At 21.6% G+C, this 22,872-nt stretch overlaps 1 protein-coding gene across 5 annotated transcripts in view; it reads right to left on the bottom strand.

Moving 5' to 3' along the window:
• Positions 1-22,872, bottom strand: part of LOC102679109 (serine/threonine-protein kinase BRSK2) — a 47,469-nt gene that overhangs the window by 1,469 nt on the left and 23,128 nt on the right. The window contains exons 3-14 of one of the 5 annotated variants that reach the window (XM_006615029.2): positions 18,791-18,971; positions 18,342-18,482; positions 15,388-15,538; positions 14,024-14,239; positions 13,076-13,275; positions 11,947-12,177; positions 9,910-10,199; positions 6,226-6,377; positions 5,293-5,445; positions 3,940-4,114; positions 1,989-2,218; positions 1,878-1,886 (exon numbers count right to left, since the gene is read on the bottom strand). In XM_006615029.2, coding sequence (XP_006615092.1) covers positions 1,878-1,886; positions 1,989-2,218; positions 3,940-4,114; positions 5,293-5,445; positions 6,226-6,377; positions 9,910-10,199; positions 11,947-12,177; positions 13,076-13,275; positions 14,024-14,239; positions 15,388-15,538; positions 18,342-18,482; positions 18,791-18,882 — 2,040 coding nt within the window. In that variant the 5' untranslated portion in view covers positions 18,883-18,971. The remainder of the gene's footprint in view (positions 1-1,877; positions 1,887-1,988; positions 2,219-3,939; positions 4,115-5,292; positions 5,446-6,225; positions 6,378-9,909; positions 10,200-11,946; positions 12,178-13,075; positions 13,276-14,023; positions 14,240-15,387; positions 15,539-18,341; positions 18,483-18,790; positions 18,972-22,872) is intronic. The other 4 variants (XM_006615027.2, XM_006615030.2, XM_006615028.2 and 1 more) reach the window with 4 other exon arrangements.

Here is a 22,872-nt window from a genome sequence, read left to right as displayed (position 1 = left end):
TAAAAAGCTTTGATGATGTTTTAATATTTTTACTATTATGGAAAATTAGCTATAGCTACATGTAATTAGCTATATAATTAGAAAATAAATAAAACTATTAATAACTTTTATAAATAAAAATTATTTATTGAATTTTTAATTTTTAAATCATTTCTTTTTTATTTTATTTTTTGTTAGTAAATTTGAGTTCAATTCTCAAATAATTTTTAAATTTGAAAATTTGTAAGATTTCGAAAGTTTCGAAATTTGAAATTTTTAAAACTTTAAATTATTTTTTTTTTCTTTCTTTTTTCTCTTTCTTTTTTTTTATATATATGAATAAAAATATTATTTGTTAAGAAATAAAATTTTAATAAATAGATTTCTGAAATTTTTTTAATTATATTATGATAAAAAAACTGCTTGCTATAATTGAAATTTTTTAAAAATAGAATAAATATTCCTATTAAATTTTGTTTTATCTTCAAAGAAATAAATTTTTTTTTAATATAAAAATGTAATAAAAGTTTCAATATTTTTTAAAAAGAAAAAAATAATTAGAAAATTATTATTATTTTATTTATAATTGAAAATTTTAACAGTTTCATTTGATATTTGTATATAATTATTAAAATGCAATTATTTAATAAAATGAAATAAATGAATAAATATAAAAAAATTCATTTAATATTGGCTTTTTCGTTATTAATATCAAGCTAGCGTCTAATCATTTACCATAAACTGAGAGAATACCATAAATTGGTAACACTGGATAAAATTGTGATGTAGATTCTAATTATATTAGCATTTTAAAATATATTTTTGTTTAATTAGTTATAAATTAACAAATAGATTTAATTAAAATATAAATAATTAATTAAAATATAAATAATTAAATAATATATAAATAATTAAGTAAGATATAAATAGAGAAAAGCTTAAATCACAATCAGTTTATGTTCTAATAATAAGGATTAAATTAATTAATTTGAAAATAAATTAATTATTTAAATGAATAAGTAAGAATAAAAACAAAATATATTAATAATACAATAACAATAAGAAAAAAATTTTAAATATTAATCGATTCTAGTGTTGTAGTATTGTTATTGCTATTTATATTATAATACTATTAATTACGGCAATAATATTGGCAGAAAATTAATATATATTAAAAAAGAAGAATAATAATTTTTATATTTGTAATAAAATGATAAAAGCTTTAATGATGTCTAAATTATTTAAATTAAATAATAAATATAAATAACTTAATATTTTAATTTAATTTTATATTATACAAATAATAAAAGATTTCATGATTTTTACAGTAAATAATTCTCATCAAATAAAAAAGAATCCTAATAAACATGGGTTGAAAAATAATTGTCTTTAAAGATATATAAGCAATTTTTTGTTTTCATTGTGCTATTGTGCGTATAAAGTGCATATGAAATATATCAGAAATTGGAGGATATATAAAAAGTAATCAGAAAATTGAATAGAAGAATTAATATTTTCAAAATTTTAAACGAATTAAAATTTAAACGAATTATCTTATTTATTGTTTTGAAAATATTAATTTTAACCCATATTTACAAGATCTTTATTTCATTTGGCGAATATATTAAAATATATTAAATATATTATGTCAATCTCTAGATTAAAATTTATGAATTTTTTTTTATCATCCTATAATAAAGATTTCTATCACTATCCTCTCAATTTATAGTATCTACTTGCATTTGCTTTTCAGTGCATAACGCAAACAGTCATTAATATCTATGCGTGATACTAAGGACTATTAATGTGAAACATATGTAGTAATTTGTGGTAATTTGTGATAATTTGTGGCAATTTGTCAAGATTGAGACAATTGTTAGAAGATAAACGATTTTCACCTTTGGTAACTGGTTTCCATGAAGAACGATAACGTTTCCAAATATAATAATTATATAATAATTATCGCGATAATGGTATGTAGGAGAAGGAGGAGGAAGATGATGCACTACCTTGTTGAAACAGACTACCTGTCTGGTAGCTGGATGCGGGCTGAGAAATAACCGTTCGCTAGTATCGCTTCCACAGCTGGAACTTTCGCTCATCTCCGTGGTAAATTTTCGTGATGCTCGTGGACTAGGTGGCGCTGCTCGGCTCTGCCCTCCCAAATTGATTCCTACATTTCTTGAGCAGACTTGTGCCTGAATATGTTCGCAAACCCTTCGAAATCTTCGAATATTTCCTAAAAAATCAATTGAATATAATCATTTATTATTGAAGTAGGAACGTATGATTAAAAAGAGTTAAAGAGTTGTGTGATTTTATTAATTGTTATTTTAAAATCAATCTTTTTATTTGAAAAATTATTAATATAATTACAATTAAATGATTTATTTATTATTTAATTGTAATAATATGATTATTTTTTTAGTATATAACATTAAATGTTTATTATTATTCTTTTCTAAATATTTAAACACTTCAAATTTGATTATTTTCTTAAAAATTGAATTTTATGAATATTTTTGATTTATTTTTAAGTCAAGAATATTCTTATTAATTACATCTTCTATTAAATCATTTCCTATTAAAATTATAATTTCTCTTTACTGATATAGTTATATTATTATAAATTGTATATTTAAATATGTTTAATATAATTGAATATTTTTTTAGCCAACTGTAATTTTTTTTCTTTTTTAATTATAAGTGTACAATGTAAATCAACTTATATTCGATTGAACGACAGATTATGAAAGAATAGAGAAAATAAATAACATTAGATTATACATTATACATTATACATGGGTTCTGATACAGGCAGAATATAAAATAATACTTGCCAAGGTAACATCGATCTAGTTGCGCTTGGACGATTGCCAAACTCGAAAAACTGCTATCTTACCAATCTATTATTTTTCGCGGTTGTATTCAAAAATACAATGTATTCAAAAATATCCTTTTTGTTTTATTTCGACATTTATAAATAAATATTGGACAAAATAAAAAAAACGAGAGAAAAGAGTAAAAGTTTCATATCTAAAAGTCATTTTTGAAGTTTTTTTTTTTTCTAATTTCAGTTATATAAGATGTTAACATATTTATGATATATATTTTAAGAATCAATTACAGAAAGCAAAATAAATAAAAAAATTTGGTATAAAAAATTTATTTATTAAGTAATTTTTTAAATTTGCGTTAGATAGAGTGAGATAGAGTCATATTATTATCTTACTGTCTTCCTTCATTTAATGCAAATTCAAATTTTTTATAATTGTTTAATAAAAAAAAGAAAAAAATAAAAATCAAACAATTTTCTATAGATATAGAAATTAATAACTTGTTTGTAAGTGCAATTGCATATTTCTAAAATAAGACATTAATCACATTTTATGGAGTTATTCTACTCTTACTAATCAAATAAAGGATTAAATACTAAAAAAAATATTAAAAAATATTAAAATTATAAACTAATTTTAAAACAATAATAATATTATTATAATAATATAATATAATATAATAATAATATTAAAGCATAATAAAACAACATTTTTCAATATATATAATTCATAAAAACATATCATTATATATATATATATTTTATATTGTTGTATTTTTATAAATACTTTTATAGTACTATGATTTTAAGTTAATATAAATTAAGAAATTAAAAGATATAATTATATAAAATACTTTTTATTATGTATATTAAGTATTGGTATAGAATAATGATAATTTAAAACATTATTATAATAAAATAAAATTTTACTTTCATATTCATATTATATAACAAAAATTCAAATATAAATAACTTAAAATCCAATAATATGATCCTTTTTTTCTGAACTACTGATAAATAATAAAAAATAAAAAAAAATAATAAAAAAACAAATATGAATTATTCCGATTTTCAAATACAGAGTTATTGTGACAATATTTTTAATGAATTGAAAATTCACTTACCGCTTAAAAGAGTAAAAGTAATGGCAAACAATGGTTCACTTGGCTGTTTTGATATGGCGCTGATGTCTACTTGAAAACGGACTTGTCTTTGAAACATGGCCGGCGCTGTACTACCCCTCTTGTATTCCACTTTGAAGGACATGGGTGAGCTTACACTGTGAGATAACTCTGCTATCTGTTGATCAAAACTTGCTTGCTTTTTATATGAACCTGAGAAATTTAAAAGTACACTATTGATCAAAAATTTGATACTTTTTTTTTCTTTTCATGTTGTTATTGACACATTATAAACTGTACATTATAAAAATATAGTAGGAAAAATATAATATAAACATAATAATATAATTAAAATATATATATCTAAAAAAACTTTAATAAAAATTTATTAACGTGACGTTTTATAAAATTTAAATTAATAACCTATAAAAATATAATACTATATTTTAAAATTATGAATTATTTCAAATATTTTTTTTTATTCTAATATATTATTCAAATATTATTTTTTGATTATAAATAATGTGATAAAAATAATTTTAATTTATATGATATATAAATAATTTTTTAATAATTTTTTTAATTTATTCAAATAAAATAACAAATATATTAATATAAAAGATTGTGGTGAGATTATCTGTTATTACATATTTTGAATTAATTTTCATTTTGACCACAGTAAATTATTAAATTCCAAATTCATTTCATAAATTTGCTTGAAATTTAATCACATTTGCTGTCAGAATTGTTCTCACTTCAAACAATTTGTCAGAAAGATATTATGGTAAATTTATTATTATAATAATTATCAATACAATTATATTGTAGTTGTTGACAAATATATTGTTATTTGTAACTACATATGTGAGATATTGCAAGAATCTATGTATATTTTTATGTATGTATATTTATGTATATTATGTATTATTTCTTTGTATATTTTGAGAAATTATTTGAATTGAATATATTGAATTTGAATAAAATATAAAAAATAAAATAAAAATTATTTCGTTTAAGAATTAACAAAATAATATAAAGAAAAATCATTTAAAATCATTCAAATAATAAAATCATTCAAAATAATCATAATTTAAACATAATTGTTGCAAATAATATTTAACTAATTATAATTAATATATTATTATAATGATTATTTTTTAAATATTTGAAATTCTATATGACAATAAATAGAATTTAATAATAATTTTATTAGTTTGATAGATTTTTTCTTTTTTGAAAGAATTTAATTTTAAGTTAACTTTTTTTAAATAATTGGATTTTATAGAATTTTTTAATCATTCCAAACTTTTGATCGATAATGTATAAATGAGAAATATTAAGTAAAAAAAAGCTTACCGATAAAAAAGCATGTATCAAGTCGGCTTTGACGCTTGCTAACACTTTTCCTTTTACGAGAATGGTGAATGTTTCATCTTTCTCCGTGGTCATTAAACTACCAAACCATGATTTCTTTGTAAGTTCTGGAGAGGAATCCGGAGTGAGATGTACCTATGCAAATAAAAGAAATATATTTTATTCATGACGATATTTCTAAAATATGTACAGTCCTATCCATAAGTCTTTTTAATTTTAAACATAAAATTATAAACTATTAATAAACTTTGGTTAACATTAATTTTTGAATTTATTAATATTGCAATTATAAAAATAAAAATAATATATAAAAAATAAAATTTGTAAACTATATTTAAATTAAAACTATATTTCATTTTCATCAGAGATCAGAAGAATTATTATGTTTAAAATTCATCTATTATTTAATATAAGAGTTGTATATTTTTTTAAGAAAAAATGATATGAATAAAACATGTATTGAATATATTAAAAAAATGATGAAATTATACTTATTTTATATAATTATATTATAATATGTTCAATCATATCCAAATTAAAGTTATTATTAATTCATATATGATGATAATAGATTTTGTTGCAATTATTTGTTTAAATTTATTTATATTTATATATTTTAATAGGTAAATATATATATTTATTTATGTTGTTTTTGTTAATTATAATTTATAGTTTAAAATTATTTTTTTAAAACACATGTATGTATTTGCATTATTATTGCTAATGTATTGAAATAAAATTATATTAAGATAATCGAAATATATTATTTCTTCATAATATGGTTAATTAATACCAATATCATATTTCATAATTATAATTTTCATTTCTTCATATTCTGAAATATATTCTCAAATATTAGGTGACTTATGGATGAAAGTAGTTCATAAATATTTGTTTAATTAAATAAAAAGATACCTCCTCAGCACTTGTGAGCAATTTGCGCCGATGAAATCGAGGACTACCAAGGAAAGAGTTCTTGATAGTGTTGAGCCTTGATCGCCAGTGATGGGCACCTGAACCGGCGCCAGTGTGGGGAGAGCCTGGCGGTGTAACACCGACCGCAACTACTGCGAAACGGACTATTATTTATCTGTGTCACTTTTTATTCTTTTTGTTATGAATCAGAGATTTCTTCTTATTATCAAACGAAAAAAATTATCACGTTAAAATGAGCTTTTAAATAAGATTTTTTTAAGATTTTAAATAAAAATATTATAATAGTATTTATAACATGGATGATGTGATGATCTATTAAAATAAGGACAAAAAATCATGGACCATTAGAATATAAAATATGAAATCTCAACTTTTTGATTTCTTATAAGATTTTTAAAATAGATAAATAAATATTTTTATGTTTTTGAGAATTTTTATTTTTTTAAAATGATATTTCAAATATCATATATTAAATTCATACAAATATTATTTTGAAATCAGAATATATCATTAGAATATAAGAAAATGGTAATTTCATAATATTTTCAAATATATTTTGTATATAATATAATATACCGGGTATTTTATGTAATTTTAATATCTGGAATATTTCACATGTTTTCGGAAATATTAAAAAATGTTTCAGACAGAAGAATCGTTTCGAGGAGAGCATGATATAATATAATTACCATATAATATAATATAATTAATATTTGAAAAATTATTAGTTTTGAAGATAATTAAATATCTTTTTTTTTTAAATTAATAGTTCTTAATTAAATTGATTCAATATAAATGACAATATTACAGAAAATAATGTTACATCTATTTATGAATTAAAAAATATATGGTCCTGTTTAAAGAAACAAATTTATATAATCTTTATATATTATATTATATTATATATTATATATTATATTATATTATATATTATATATTATATTATATTATATTATATAACCTTTATATAATCTTTATATAACGCATTTATAAAAAAAAAATGAAAAAGTAATTAATCTACATTATGTCGCGCCTTCCTCAAAACCATTCAATTTTTGTCTGAAAGATTTTTTTTTTAATATTTCCAAAAAATAGATTTATAAAAATAATGATATGCTCATTTACTTTTTTAAAATTATTTTTTTATCAATATAAATGTCAATATTAATTTTTTCTGAAGCATTTGTACGTCAATTTAACTGCTCTCATATTCTCAATGTTAATTAGCCTTTAGCAAAGTAAATTGGTTATTTCCGCGAAAAAAGATGGATAAGCAACGATTCAACATGTCGCATTGTTTCGAACAAAAGACCGTTTCTTCGGCTTGTTTCATTTTCAAACAGAGGGAAGAGAAAAAAGGAGAAGAAAGAGAGAGAGAGAGAGAGAAGAATCGAGTATTCCACGCGAACGACGATGGATGCACGCGTATCTCTAGCCGTGTCATATCTCTTTAACAATGATTCATGTATACTCGTTATGCGCCGCGAGGTCATTTGCATTTTTTAAAAACCGTTACTAACCCTTCCTGGCAAAATGAAAACGCGACACTCAGACATCGACAAGGGGTCCTGATGCCCGAAGAAGCTTTTGTGCGCGCCGTATAAACACTGCACATTTACGCCCTCCTTTCAACTATTTTTGTCTACGATTTATTACAATGAACTCCTCTTATAACACGATTAATACGTATTATAAAAGAATTTTTTACATATATAAGGTAACAAGATATTTGAAATGATTATTTTCATGCCAATTTTTATTTTTCTATTTTTATTTTATCAAATAGAATTATTAATTTAAAAAGAATATATATTATCATTCAAAAAAAATATTCAAACATTTTTTATTTTATATAAAATGTAATTTAAATTTTGTTAAAAAAAGATTTTTTTTAGACAATTTTTTACAATTATTTTTTCTTTTATAATTACATTAATTTCTCTCAATAATACAAAAATAATATTTATTTTTATGTAAAAATTATCTTTTATATATAAATGATAACGTAATAATATAATTTCATAAAGATGATACTCAATGACTGATCTCGATGTTTAAAAAGTATATTGTATATGAAAAAAACATTTTTTTTTGTTGTCATCATATTTATTCCATAATTTTGTTTTAAGTATTTTTTACAAATTAAATATAAGGATAAAATAATTAAAAATAATAAATGAATTTGAAAATAAAAAAATTAGAATGAATTAATTTAGCAATTAATTAATCAAATTGGATTTCTCATAATCCAATTAATTTAATTTGATTTATTATATTATATATTGTATTTATTATATTATTGTAGTAATTAATATAATTAATTATATTAAGAAAATGTGATAAAGTAATTTTACGAATTACAAATAGGAAAATTAATGTATCTCTCATTAATAAAATATTAAAATAAAAAATTGAATGAAAAATTACTAAAATTATGATTTTATTATTTCACGCTATTCTGAAATATTTGTTTACTTATAATATTTGTAATACTTGATATTATTCTTATATTATCTTATATTATCTTAAATTTATGACATGATAATTTCTAGATAAAAATTTGGCATATTAAACAGCACATAAATGCTTTGAATATAACTAGGTTTAAGAGGACTTATAGTCGATTAGTTCATAAAATGCAATCTAAAGAGCACTTTGGAAGAATGGATTATTCATCGAAATAATGCAATCTCGTGAAAATATCGATTTTCTAGAATTAAATAGGAAAGTTTATATGTCAATGAATTTAAAGAAAATCTAAACTCTTATTTCTGTATTAATGGAAAATAGTTTATTATTATTAAAATTGAATTATTCAAAGTAAATATTTGAATAGGATTAATATTAATTTCTGATTTACTTTTATTTGATCGAATTTTTGATATTAATTAATAATTTTTATTAATAATGAGATAAAAAAAATTTTCTAGGATTAATGAGCCATTTATTAGTTTAACAAAGATTAAAATCTGAAAATTTTTGAGTAATTTGAAGATAGAATAATTTGAAGATGAATTATTAAAATTATGATTAATTTGTTAAAATTATTAATTGTTAAAATTATTAATTGTTAAATTTACAAATAATTAATCAAGATTACTGATTTTTCAATAAAATTTAAATTAATAAAATTTAATGAAATAATTATTAATTAAAAAAACAAAAATGATTAATTTTATAATTATTAATCTTTATGTACTTGCATAATATTTATAATTATCTAAAATTAATCAATAATATATTTGAATAATAACAAATATAATTTAATAACAAATATAATTTATAAATAAAATTTATAAATAAAAAACGCATTTGAAATAATAATGTTTATAAATAATACTTACTTATCAAATAAAATAACAAATATCATTATCAATATTATTTTCCAAACACATTATTATTTAAACAATATTCAAAATAAATTAACATATGAAAAATAAAATAAAAAATTCTATCGAATTAATTATTTGATAACGTTCAATTCTAATTTACTATTGCATTTCTATTATCTTCTCCCAAAAGGTAAACTTTATTTAATCATGTTTAATTCTCGTATATAGCGAAGATAAAAGATTTTCTTTAAAATGATGAAACAATTTGAATTCGAGGATTTAAAATTAATTAGAAAGAGAATAAAAAAGAAAATTAGGTATACAAACTCACCCTGCTGGACATCGTTTATTTCTATTCCCACATTGGGTAGAGCAGCGACAGGAGCGACGACTGGCGGCGTAGTAGTGTTTCCGTTGCCCGCGGCAGTTGTCACTGTTGACAATCTGTGAGGGCTTCCTGTCTGGCCTAGATGCGAGGTTGGAGGAGTTCTATGAGGACTGAGCAGTCCTGCGACAGCATTGGAACCGTGCAATGGCGAGCTGCCTGGCGTTGATGCGTGGGAATGCGACGCGTGTGTGTGACATCCGGTGCTTGGCGAACGACGCGCGTGATGCCTGGTACTGGAGAAAAGAAATTCGTTCAAAGTTTGTTTCACAACAGTTTCCACCACAATTTTAGGAGAAGAGAAAAATGGTAATGCAGAATGTCTGGAAAGTAACAAGTTTCATTTCAAGTTTCTATCATAATTTCGCTTGTTTGTGGCATTTTGTAGGTTATGTATTCATATACATTTATCAATTTTTCATAAACATATAATATTAAAATTGGGAAATTTAATCATAGATTAATAATTAAAAATTCAATCTTCATCAATTAGATAATTGAGTAACGATTACTATTGAAATTCTTTTCGTAGTAAAATTAATATTTTACATGAGAGTTAATTTCAACATTTTCAAACGATTTCGAATTTTTTTGATATTGCTTGTGGCCAAAAGTGATGAATTGATGATAAAACAGAAAGATATATTCGTAATTCGTCAAATATTAATACTTGATGCAATGAAATAAAAATTTTTATTATTGATTACTTATTTCAAAAATTTTCACATAATTTTTTTTGTTAATGATCATAATGATTAAAAGTTAAAATGATTAAAAGTTAAAAAATATAAGTAAATTATAATATATAATTGTGATAATTGTCACTATTAAATAAAAGCAATGATAAAAGAAATATACATATTTGAAAACCATAATTTGAAGATTATACATCGATTATATAAAGATTATACATTTCGCGCGTTTGATATTCTATTGGTCTCTATGCAGTCAATTTGCTTGTCAATTGGTCAATGATGTTTAAGATACGATTTTAATCGAATAAAAGGATTGTCCGTATAAAACTCTCACGTGATGGAGAATTAAATAGGGAAACAGAGGGAGAAAAAGATAGAGAAAGTACACGTGATACATGCGATTGTACATGCGATGCATTCAAATGGAGAGATCAATCATAGTCACGCAAGTTGTCGTGAAGTTGAACGAAGCTTAGGATTAAACTTTGTTTTAGAAGATACAACATTTTTATGTGTTTTGATAGTTTTCAATGAATAGAAATTTTAAGAATCTACGAATGTAAAATTATGATATTTTATGAATTATTGCATTTTTTAATCAATAGTATTTATCGATAGTTTGATTAAATATTGACTAAGTACAGTATTGATTAAGTATTTATTTAATTTTTTTTATTTTTAATATTTATTTAATATTTTTATTAATCAGATTTATTAAATTTGCTAAATTTAGATTTTGGATTGAAATTAATAACGTTTGAGATTTATTTTATTCAAATTTATTACAAAATCCTATTTCTTTTCCTTTTTTTTTTTTTTTTTTTTTTACAGATCGGTTAATTTTCACTTATCATTGTCTTTGGGGAATAAAATATTAAAAAAAATTCCCAAGCTTTCCTTTTTTTTTTTTTTTTTTATTTACAGATCGGTTAATTTTCACTTATCCATGTACTTAGAGTATGAATATATATATAAAATTCTCAAGACTTACTATTATTTTTCATTAAAAAACATTGTAAATATTTATTAATTTATTTGATTAATTTGAACAAGATTTTAAATTAACAAGACAATATTAGCAATAGATTTAAGATATAAAATATATTATTATTTTCTTCTTTAAATATTTATTCTTCAATAGATAGATATTATTTTGAGAATAATTTTAATAATTTCTATTTTCAACCAATATTCATTAATGAAAAATAATTCTTGATAGTCCTATTTTATATATTATATATATTTTAATATGAACTTAATATGAAAAAACTTGATTTTTCAATTTTACCTCGACTGTCTTCTAGGTGTTAGAGGTGAACCATGGCTAATTTCGCCAAGATTCAAAGCCGTGCTACCGTTCACACGACAAGTGTCCACTCGTTTCCTCGGTGGATCCGCTTCCAATTGTCCTGCAGAACCCCTCATACCTCCTCTCATTACTTCTAATTCATCCTCGCAAGCTGGTCTTCTCCGTTTTCTCTCCAATAGTAGAAAGTATATTACCTTTTCCGTGTTGTGACTGTATCAAAAAAATTTTTAGTTAGAACTGAATTGAATTAATTAGAATCTGATTTTTTTTTAAGATATACTGTTTTCTTTAGTTAATATTTCTATAAAATTATATTTTTAATTGTATTTTTAATTGTATTAGATATAATTAATTTGAATAATTCATACAATGATATTAAAAAATATTATTTAAAATAATTGAATTTATGAACATGTAACAAATGAACAATAAATAAAATCTTTAAAAAATTTAAATTTAATTTAATAAATTGTGTTACATTAATGTAAATAATAATTTATTATTATAATGATTAAAATATCATTTAATTTCATTAATTTTATTTTTTCCTTTTTTCATTTTACTTTATTTTAAATAAATATTTTCCATTCGTGAATTTATTATCATAATCATAAAATAAATTTTATCAAATATTACTTCATTGTATTAAAATTGTTTATTTCAATAATAATTCCCAATACTTTTTATTTAAAACATATTCAGTATTGTCTAAATCTTAATAAAATTCATATAAATTTTCTAACTTCATTTGAAATGTAATACCTACGTGTATATCTTTAAATATTGCAACATATAAAAAATTTGAAAAATAAAAAAATATTAGATAGAATATTTTAATCAAGAATAACAATATATAGGATTCTATATATAAAATATATTTCAAAGTATTAACTAATTATTTACTAATTATTTATTATTCAAGAAAGTTGGGCATCTTCTTTTTACTCATATTTAATTATTATTTGCTGTATCGCATCGTTCAATAAATATTTAAATTTCTTTTCTAAGAAAATAAAGTTAAACAAGAATCAAATGGAAATGAAACGAGAATTGAATAGATAACTTGGTAACTCTTCCTTAGTTAGTTTACGCCATTGTATCATCTTACTTCGGGCTGAGAAGTTCTTGGATAAGTTTGTCCCGTTCCTTGAAGCAACCCAGGCTCGCGATTGCTTGCAACACGTCCGGATCGATTGCCTCCACGGACGGAATAACGTGCGTCTGCACCACGTCCATCATCGACAGCTCTAGTTCTAACTCTCCCTTGCCTGCCGCTGTCACCCACACGTGCCTGTTTATCTCCGCCAACTGAGAAAATTTGAAATTATGATTTATCTTCTCTATTCTATTGATTATGGAATAGAATTGATAGGGGAGAGATGATGATAGTGAATGAGATATTTTTCTGTTTAGAATTAAATTGAAAAAATTTGACAATCATTTGTTACTTAGAAAGATCTATTAGAAAGATTATTTATTATAGTGCATTTTGGATATTCAAATATCCTTTTAATTTTTTTTAAATATGTTAAATTCATCATCTTGAATTGTGTTGTAAAAATTTTAATTTTCATTGTTCATTAAAAATTTATTAGGAAAAAGTTATTCTTTAAAATAAGTTAGATCAGACCAGTTTTAATTATTTATTTACTATAGAAAAGTCGAATGTTTTCTTATATAGATTTAAAATTCAACATAATGTGTACAAAATTAATAAAACTTTTAAAAAGAATTGCATTAAAGGAACAAACAATCTTCCATTAGTATTAAAAATTATGATTAATAAATATAATCATAATATAAAATAAAATCAAAATAAACTTATTAAGAAATTAACAACCATTTAAATGTATTATATTATATATTATATTAAAAGAATTCATTTTATCTGCAATAAATTAAATATACAATGACAATTGATGATATGATACCAGCGCCATTATTATTATTATATTAATATTACATCCTACATTAAATAATAAATAATAAATTTAACATTTTTACAATCAAGAAAGCATTCGATGAAATTTCACAGTTATTGAAAAGAATATCTTACCGTAAGTCTCTTGTCCGGATCGACTTCGATCATTCCTTTGAGCAGATTTTGACACTCGGGCGGCACAAAATGGGGTATATAAAACACGCCTCGTTTCACTTTCTCTAATAATTTTCTTAAATTGTCGTCGTCGAAGGGCAACGCGCCTACCAGAAGCGCGTAAAGTATCACTCCACACGACCAGACGTCCGCCTTCCTCCCATCGTATTTCTCACCCTGGAAACGCGCAATTATTCCTTATTTTTCTCCCCCTTTTAATTAAATCTCCGACCAACTGGCTTCCCCTTTCACGTTTAAAAAACCGTTATTGTTCTTAAGTTATTAAAAGTTGTTATTAAAGTTTTGCTTATTTTATATGGTTAAACCTTAAAGCGATTAAAATTGAGAAAAACTTCAATTCAAATTCTCTATGATATTTTCTAATGTGAATGATTAAAACAGCAATTCTCAATTGATGATACATAATGAACAGTTGCAGAAACATACATTAGTGGATATAATAAAAATCTTTCTCATTTTTCAAATATCATATTAATTAAGTATTTATTTGAAGATTCATGATGAAGATATTGAAAGAATAAAAATTCATAATTCAAAATATGTGGAAAATGCGATAAAAGTTGATTCATTTTAATAATCGAAGGATTTTTTGGTTGATATTGATTTTCTATAAATACAAAATAAGATGTATTATGCTGCATCTCCATTGAAGCAACAATAAGAAATATTTTTGTTTATTGAAAAATATTTTGTTGCTGAATATTTTTTTTATATTTCTATTGCTAGTAACAAATAAGTCGCTGTTTTTTTCATTCGAAAGAATAAAAATTAAAAGAAAATAAAAAGATACGTCATAATTTTTAACATCAAAAATAATGCTTATTTAGTGTTTATTGTTACTCAACGCAAAACGACATTGTTATTGTTATTGACAAATCGATCAATATAAAAAATATAAAAATTATTATATTATTTGATATATCTCTGTTAATAAGATACATTAACTTTTCATATAATAAGATCTATGTTCTAAAGTAAATATTAGAAATACTTTTGAATAGATCTGTATGCAAGCTCATGAAATTCTGAAAGTATATCTGTTGATAGATCACGTTTCAATGCAGTTATAAGTTATATGATTTTCTGACAATTTAAACTTAATTGAACAGTTTTTTCTCTTTTACTGCTAATTGCTAATAAATATCATATTATAGTTTGTAAAGAGCAAATTATTAATTGAAATATATTACTTATTATATACAAATAATAAATAGCAATATTTGAAATATTTTTAATATTTATTCTTAAATTTGAAATAAATTTTGCCCAAATATAAAAAAAAAAAAATAATTTATAGAACTTACTCGAATAACTTCAGGGCAAGCGTAATGAGGAGAACCACAGCTAGTTTCTAGCATGGACCCGGCAGGTTGCAGCGACGCCATTCCAAAATCCGCTATCTTAATGTTATTCTTCTCGTCCAACAACAAATTTTCAGGCTTCAAGTCTCTGTGACTGGAAGTGAGAAACGATTATCGAGAATTAGCCACCTACGTTAGTAAGTCTACATAGCTTATCGTGAGCTTAGGGTGAGCTAATTTAAATGATCGATCGAAGCCAATGTTACAGGGTATCCCTCCAGTGAAATTAGGTCCGTTTCTCAATTTATTCGATTGTTGGGGTAGGTCACCCTAACTAAACCTTTCGGAACCCCCTGCGTTTCTACGCTGCTCGTTTTTCTCTTGTCTCTGTTATCGAGTTAAACGCGGTGCGAAATTGACCGGAAGGAATTTAGCATCATTGTTGAATTGTATACAGGGTGTTCAGATGACGAAGTACGTGAAGAATTTGAGAGATGATTTTAGAGACTAAAGTGAATAAATAAATTGGTATTAATAAATATCTGTTGAAAATTATTTTGTAATATTTATGTCTATCGTAAATCATTTTGACTAAATAGTGTTATATTTTATCGTCGTTATTATGAAGTATCTACAAATTTCTGTTGTTTGATAACTGTCAAATAAATGAGAAAAAAGTATAAAAATATTTTATATTATTTATATATATTATGATGATATATATATATATATTAAATTTTTAGCTTCAATTTTTCAAGATTGAAAATTGAAGATTTTGAAAATCATTTTGTATTTTTTAAATAATATATCATATTTTTTTTCTCATATAAGGAAAGAGCAAAAGTAGATGAATTTTGAAAATAATATTAAATTGTCAAAATTAGGAAAAATTACTAAATTGTATATTTATTAAAAATAATTTAAATTTTCATATATAATGAATATGAAAATGCAATGAAAAAATAAAATAATAATTAAAAAGTGTCTGACCAAAAGTCTTAGATAAACATTCATTATTATAAATTTACAAAAAAATAAATATTATTTTTTAAAATATTTCGTATAATGATGTTTCACATTTACATATATATTTTTCATTATACATGTTGATATTGAAGTTTTTAATTATAATTATATCCAACAAGATTTTAATTTTTTATTTCTATTTTGACAAAAAAATATTTATTAAATTATTTTCTTTGTATTTATTTCATACAAAACTGATATAACATTTTTATGTGTTTGATATTTAATACCATAATATTCTATATTTCAAAAAATACAATTATTTTTAATGAATTTCGTATGTTGCGTTTAATTAAAAAGTTTTTTTTGCTTTTTTTGAATAACGAAAATTTAATTTTTTACTAGATAAGCAATATATGAAGTAATTTTATCTCTATCTTGTTTCATTCAATACAAAATTAAATTGCTTGTAATTTGAAAAATAAGCTTTAATTGATATCTTTGCATATAAATTTTTATATTTATTTAAGTTTTTAGAATCATTCTTTAAACTTTTTATTTATTTTTTTTAAATATACTATGACGTAAAAAAAATTCGACAAGACTCAATAATTAATGATTCCCGAAATAATTTCCAACAACTTTTTTCATTTACAAAAATTTTCGTTTCATCTTTCTTAATAAGTTATTAAAGCAGAACTGCCGCAACTGTAATAATAGTGTTGAGTATGTATTGCTAGCGAGTTCGAACAAAGAAATTGAAACAACTTTAAGAATCACGAATTAAGTCCTGTTAATTTCGGAACATCTTGTATATCTTTCTTCTTGATTTTAAATCAACTGATTTGAAATTTTCATTTAAATGCGTTTTAGAAGTCAATTTATTCTATTGTAGAAACTTTATAAATCAGTTTTCTTTTTTTTGTAATATATTATTTGTTTATTCGTTTTATTTATTTAATTTCATATTTTAGGAATTATTTCTATTATTAGATTTTCTTGAATCCGATGAAATAAGCAATAATAATATCATTTATGATATATAAAATAATAAATTTCTTTAATTATTCAGATTCTTCTTTGTCTCTTAGTAAAATTAGATTCATATAAGTATTAAAAAAACGGATTTTTTTTTTTAATAATATTATATTATTGTAAGATAGAAGCGAAGAAATGTAGCTTATGTAATTGTTTCTATAACTTATAATGAAATGTGAAATTGACATAAAAAAATGAATTATATTTAATATTAATTTTTTTGACATTTATAATCTTAGCCTAAATGTTATTTCTAGATTTGAACATTAATGAAAAAAAAGTGAAAGCTCTATTTATTATTTTGAAAATTAATTAAAATAATTATAAATATTTAATAATATTTATATATTAATATTTATATAATAAATATAATATTTATATAATAAATATTTGATTACTTTGAAATGATGTTAGTTTATTTGAATAAACAAATGATTTTTTCTTAGATTATTTTGTTTTTAAATGAAATAATTTTCTATTTTATTTATTTTTTGAATAATTTTAAATAATTTTATAAGCATATCTAATTTTATTGTTTTAGAATTATCACAATATATTTTTTTGATACAAGCAAAAATTTGAAACAGAAAAATTTTGAAAGCAAATATGATTACATTGTAAAAATTCTTGATTGGAAGTTAAATAAAAAATCTACAATAATTAGAATAAAAATTAATTTATTTAAATAAAAAATTTATTTACACACATAAAGTAAAATTATTTTATAAAATTCAATTAGTAAAATATTTAAAATTCATTATTAAAAATTATTATTTATTATTTTATTTCAAATGAAATCGAATTCATTTTCTATACGTATTATCGACAAAAATGAAATGAGGTTAGAATTTCATATTCTTAAAATTATAAATAAATACATAACGTATTGCAATAGTTTTATATTCGTTTCGTATTATTAAAATAATAGATTAAAATAATCTGAAATTACTCACCATATACTATGACTATGACAAAAATCTAACGCAGAGATAATTTGTCGAAAAAATCTCCTCGCTTCCTTTGGCGTTAGTCTACCCTTTTTTACTAAATAGTCGAAAAGTTCTCCACCCGAAACGTGTTCCAGAACAAGATATCTGAAATGAACAAGTGGAATTTCAACGTTACATTCATACTTTTCCAAGCGTACATTCACTTCTCTATAAGTAATGAGTGTCCTGCGAGTAAAATACTTTTGTCTAGCGTGTAGATGTCGCTACTTTGTCTCTCCCTTGAGTTACAAACTACTCTTTTTTGAAACGGTTGAATTAAAGTTCAGCGACATCTCGAGCTTGATGAAACTCGAGCGGACTCCAGAATTTCTCTCGACTTCATTCAAAGAAAAATTCATGAAAAATTCCACTTTTTTTCTTTTTTTTCTTTCTTTCTAGTTTTAAATACTCACAGATATTTCTTGTTCTCGTATACATCCGAGAGGCCGAGTACATGAGGATGGTCGATCAGTTTCATAATAGCGATTTCTCGTTCTACTTTCATCAGCACGGATTCCGACAATTTTTCTCGATTAATGATCTTGATCGCCACCTTCTTGCCCAACACACAGTGGACCCCAAGCTTGACTAATCCTGAAACAAGTAACAACATGATGATTAATTCGATTGATTATTTTTTTGTCGATATAATTAATTCTATTTATATGCTCTTATATTAATATTATAATCGTATTCCATATTTACGTGCTTTTAATTGCTTTTAAAGCAATAGATATAAACCGAAATGAACATAAAATATACAGAATGTTGATATAAGTGCAATGTTACTTAGATGCAATGAAAAGATGAGAACATACTTCTAAATATATTTATAAAATTTTTAATTTCTAAAAATGTTATTTTTTTATTTTTTAAATGTGGAATAATGGAATTCAATCTTTTTTTTTTTATATATGCAAAATTATTTTTAAAAAATAGATTAATCGGGCAATTAATCTAATTAATTCTAAAAAAGAGGAATCATTAAAAATAATGAATGCACAATTTTCAGATTCTTTTTTTTGCAATTGAAATGAATTGTTTTTATTGTTTATTGTTCTATTGTGCCTTTAATATTGCATATTTTTTTGTTATCATTTTTTATTTGAATTTTTTATGAATTTTTATTATGAATAGGAGAAAAATCTTATCTTTTATTAAAAAAACTTTTTGTTATAATAATATTAATATAACACTTTCGATTTTATATTTTTATTTTATTATTTATTATATTTATTTTTTGATAAACTTGAAAATTATGGAAATAAAATATTTGAAAAATAATCATTAATATATTATTATTTTAATAATTATTGAGTTAATCATTATTTAAAATAATATATTAATTTATTTGAATAGATAAATTTTTTTTTATATTATTTGGTAAAATAATTTTTTATTCTATGTTTTTATTTTTTTTTTCATCTATAAATAACTTATTAGAAATAGAATACATTGTTTCGTGCATTAACAGTAACATATATTTGTCAATAGTTATAATGAATTAATTATGTAATTCAATTGCTACAATTGGTTTTATCATGATATGAATATCTTTCTGATAAATTGTTTAAAGCGGAAATAATTCTGGTATTAATTACAATTACATTTTAAATAAATTATAAATTTATTATATAATTTTGTAATTTGTTGTATGATTAGAATTAAAATTAATTTATTCAAAGAAAATAATCTTATTATAATTTGTATGCTAAATATAATATCTGAATATAATATGAAAATTATTTTCATTAATTTCTAGAATGCTAATTCAAAGAAATTAATTATTTATGATTCGCATTATGTATTTGTATTATATAATTATATTATATTTATTATTGTAATATAACTTTAGTTATATTTATTGAGATTTTTATAATTGAAACGATATTAAACGTAATTATATTTATATTTATTTTTGTATTAAGTTTAACTAATATATTTATTATTATATTCACTATATTTTTTCTCATTTTTATCATCCACTTTTTATTTTTATCTTCGATGCAAATTAATTCAAATGATGCGATTATTTAATCAATTCGATAAAATAAGCAAAAAATATTCATCTTTACATAATGTTATATCTTTATTAAAAATGCAACTTTCTTGTTCCTTTAATGTTCTTTTACGTTTTTTATACCAATTTAATTTTTTATCTTATATAATACTTTTTTAATGTTTTCTATTAATGTTATTGATAATTTATATTTATTTTTTCCATTTCACATTTCCTCATAAAAAAAAATGAATTCTATTACACATAAACTTGTTATTAAAATTTTGTTTTATCAAGTTATATAAGTTTGTCAATTAAATAATCATATATCTGATATTATTTAAATAAAATATTAAAAGAATGATTTATTTATATCGCAAGAAATACAAGTATACCTAACCTATTTTTACGTAGTACTTATTTACATGATTTATATGTGATTTTTTACTAGATATATGTTTTTTACATCATTTATGATATAAAAATAATAAAATAAAAATTTAAAATTTATTACTTCACATTATCCATATTATTTGTTTTCACTATATCATATACATGTATACATATTATATTTATATTTCTATATTATTTTTAAATAATTGATATACAAAGTTATTTTGTAATTAGAATGCATTATACTTATTTCTTTTATTCTATAATTTAAAAAAAAATAAAATTTAAAATAAAATTTTATATAATTTAAAATGTTACTATTATAAAATTTTAACTTAAACTAAAAAATATACCAATTGCATCTTTTTTCTAATTTTATTATATAATTTTTTTTATAAATTAATATAATTTCTTCATATATATTTATATTTCTAAAACACGTATTGCTATAATAAAATATTATTTTGATTTTAAAATTTCAAAAGATTCTGATAACAAAACTTGATGAGATAATTGAAGTAAGTAAAGAAAAGAGAAGTGGAAATATAAATTATTTTTTTAATTAATTTATTAGTTTCTGAGATATTAATGAAGAACTTTCAGTATTTTTGAATTCATTGAATTTTGCCTGAATACAAACATAACTAATACTATCTTCATTTATAAGTTGTCCTCATTAAATGTTTAATAATCGATTTTAATATTTATAGGAGGTATTTATAGCCTCCCTTCTTTTGAATTCTAACCTAACAATATCCATTATGAAATCGCTTTCATTCAAAGCGTGCTCAAAAATAATAGTAATTGTCATATATTGTATGTTAAATGCTTTTTTATGAATTGGATTTTTTCTATTCTCATTTGTAAGAGACATTTGACAAGTCAAATGTATATATTTAATTTTTTGAAAACGAATGATTAGATTTTTGGTTTATGAATTGTATACATATATCCTGAAATTAATGTAACTAAATTCATTAGTTAGTCAACACTCGACAACGACAATTACAGTAAAGATTATTGTATTATATTAGTAATATCTGAATAAGCATAACATTCAATGTATCAATATCTATATACACATTTTTTAAATAATTTTTTATCAATTTTTTATCTCAGAAATTAATAAATACTCAAAATTAAAATTTTAAATCTAAATCCATTTTTTTTTGCCTATTACTCCTCCAAATTTTGTATTTTAATCAATGATCAAATCTTTCAATATCATTTCTTTATTTTTACATAAAAAATAAAAAAATTACATTTATTTTCACTTAACAATGCCATTTTTATCCTGATCTTTGTACTATTTGTATTATAATACTAAAAGCAATTTCTAAGATAATATTTCGAACGACAAATAGCATTGGAAATGGATATACGATCCTTTTTTCGAGGTTAGGTGTCGAAGACGATGTCGGGAATATGTATGTGCACATACTACTACTTTGATAGGTAAACATAGAGGTTTTACTTGAGTGGTTTCGAGTTGCTTCCACTTGGTAAATCACGGAAAGTTTCCAAGCAAAGACTTCGTGTCAAGCCTTACTAACGTAAGTTAGTATACTTCATCATTCGATTCTTAATCTCGCTAATTCTATAGAGTGAAATGAAAAAATTATATTAAAACTGCAATTTTTTTCTAATAATAAAAAAAATTGTTTCTAAATTTATAGATTTATTTACAGAAAGATAAATTAGTTTTTAAAAAATTTTTGGAATGCTACAAGGATTTTGAAATTTTAATTTTTATTTTTATACTTAATATTTTTTCCCCTAGTTTTATATTAGAAATTTATTGGTACTTCAATAAAATGAAAATAGCGAGCAAATTAATAAATTGTAGATTTTTATGCAAATACATATTTTCATATATATTTTATATATTTTATATTTAAAGATATAAATGAATATATTGTACTTTTATTTTTTTCTCATATTGATTTTATTTATGTGATAAATAAACATTGTAAACAAAAAATCGTATTCCGATTATGATGCAATATTGGAAAATTGAAAAAAATTTTGAATTGTTTGTAGCTTTATAATATTGAAGCAATATATTGCATAAATATGGGACAATAATTTAAATAATATCAATTT

This window comes from Apis dorsata, unplaced genomic scaffold (genome assembly GCF_000469605.1).
Source record: "Apis dorsata unplaced genomic scaffold, Apis dorsata 1.3 scaffold_207, whole genome shotgun sequence".
In the NCBI taxonomy this organism is placed as follows: Eukaryota; Metazoa; Arthropoda; class Insecta; order Hymenoptera; family Apidae; genus Apis; species Apis dorsata.
Note: the sequence above shows the minus strand (reverse complement) of the source record. Positions and strands in the feature narration are given on the sequence as shown.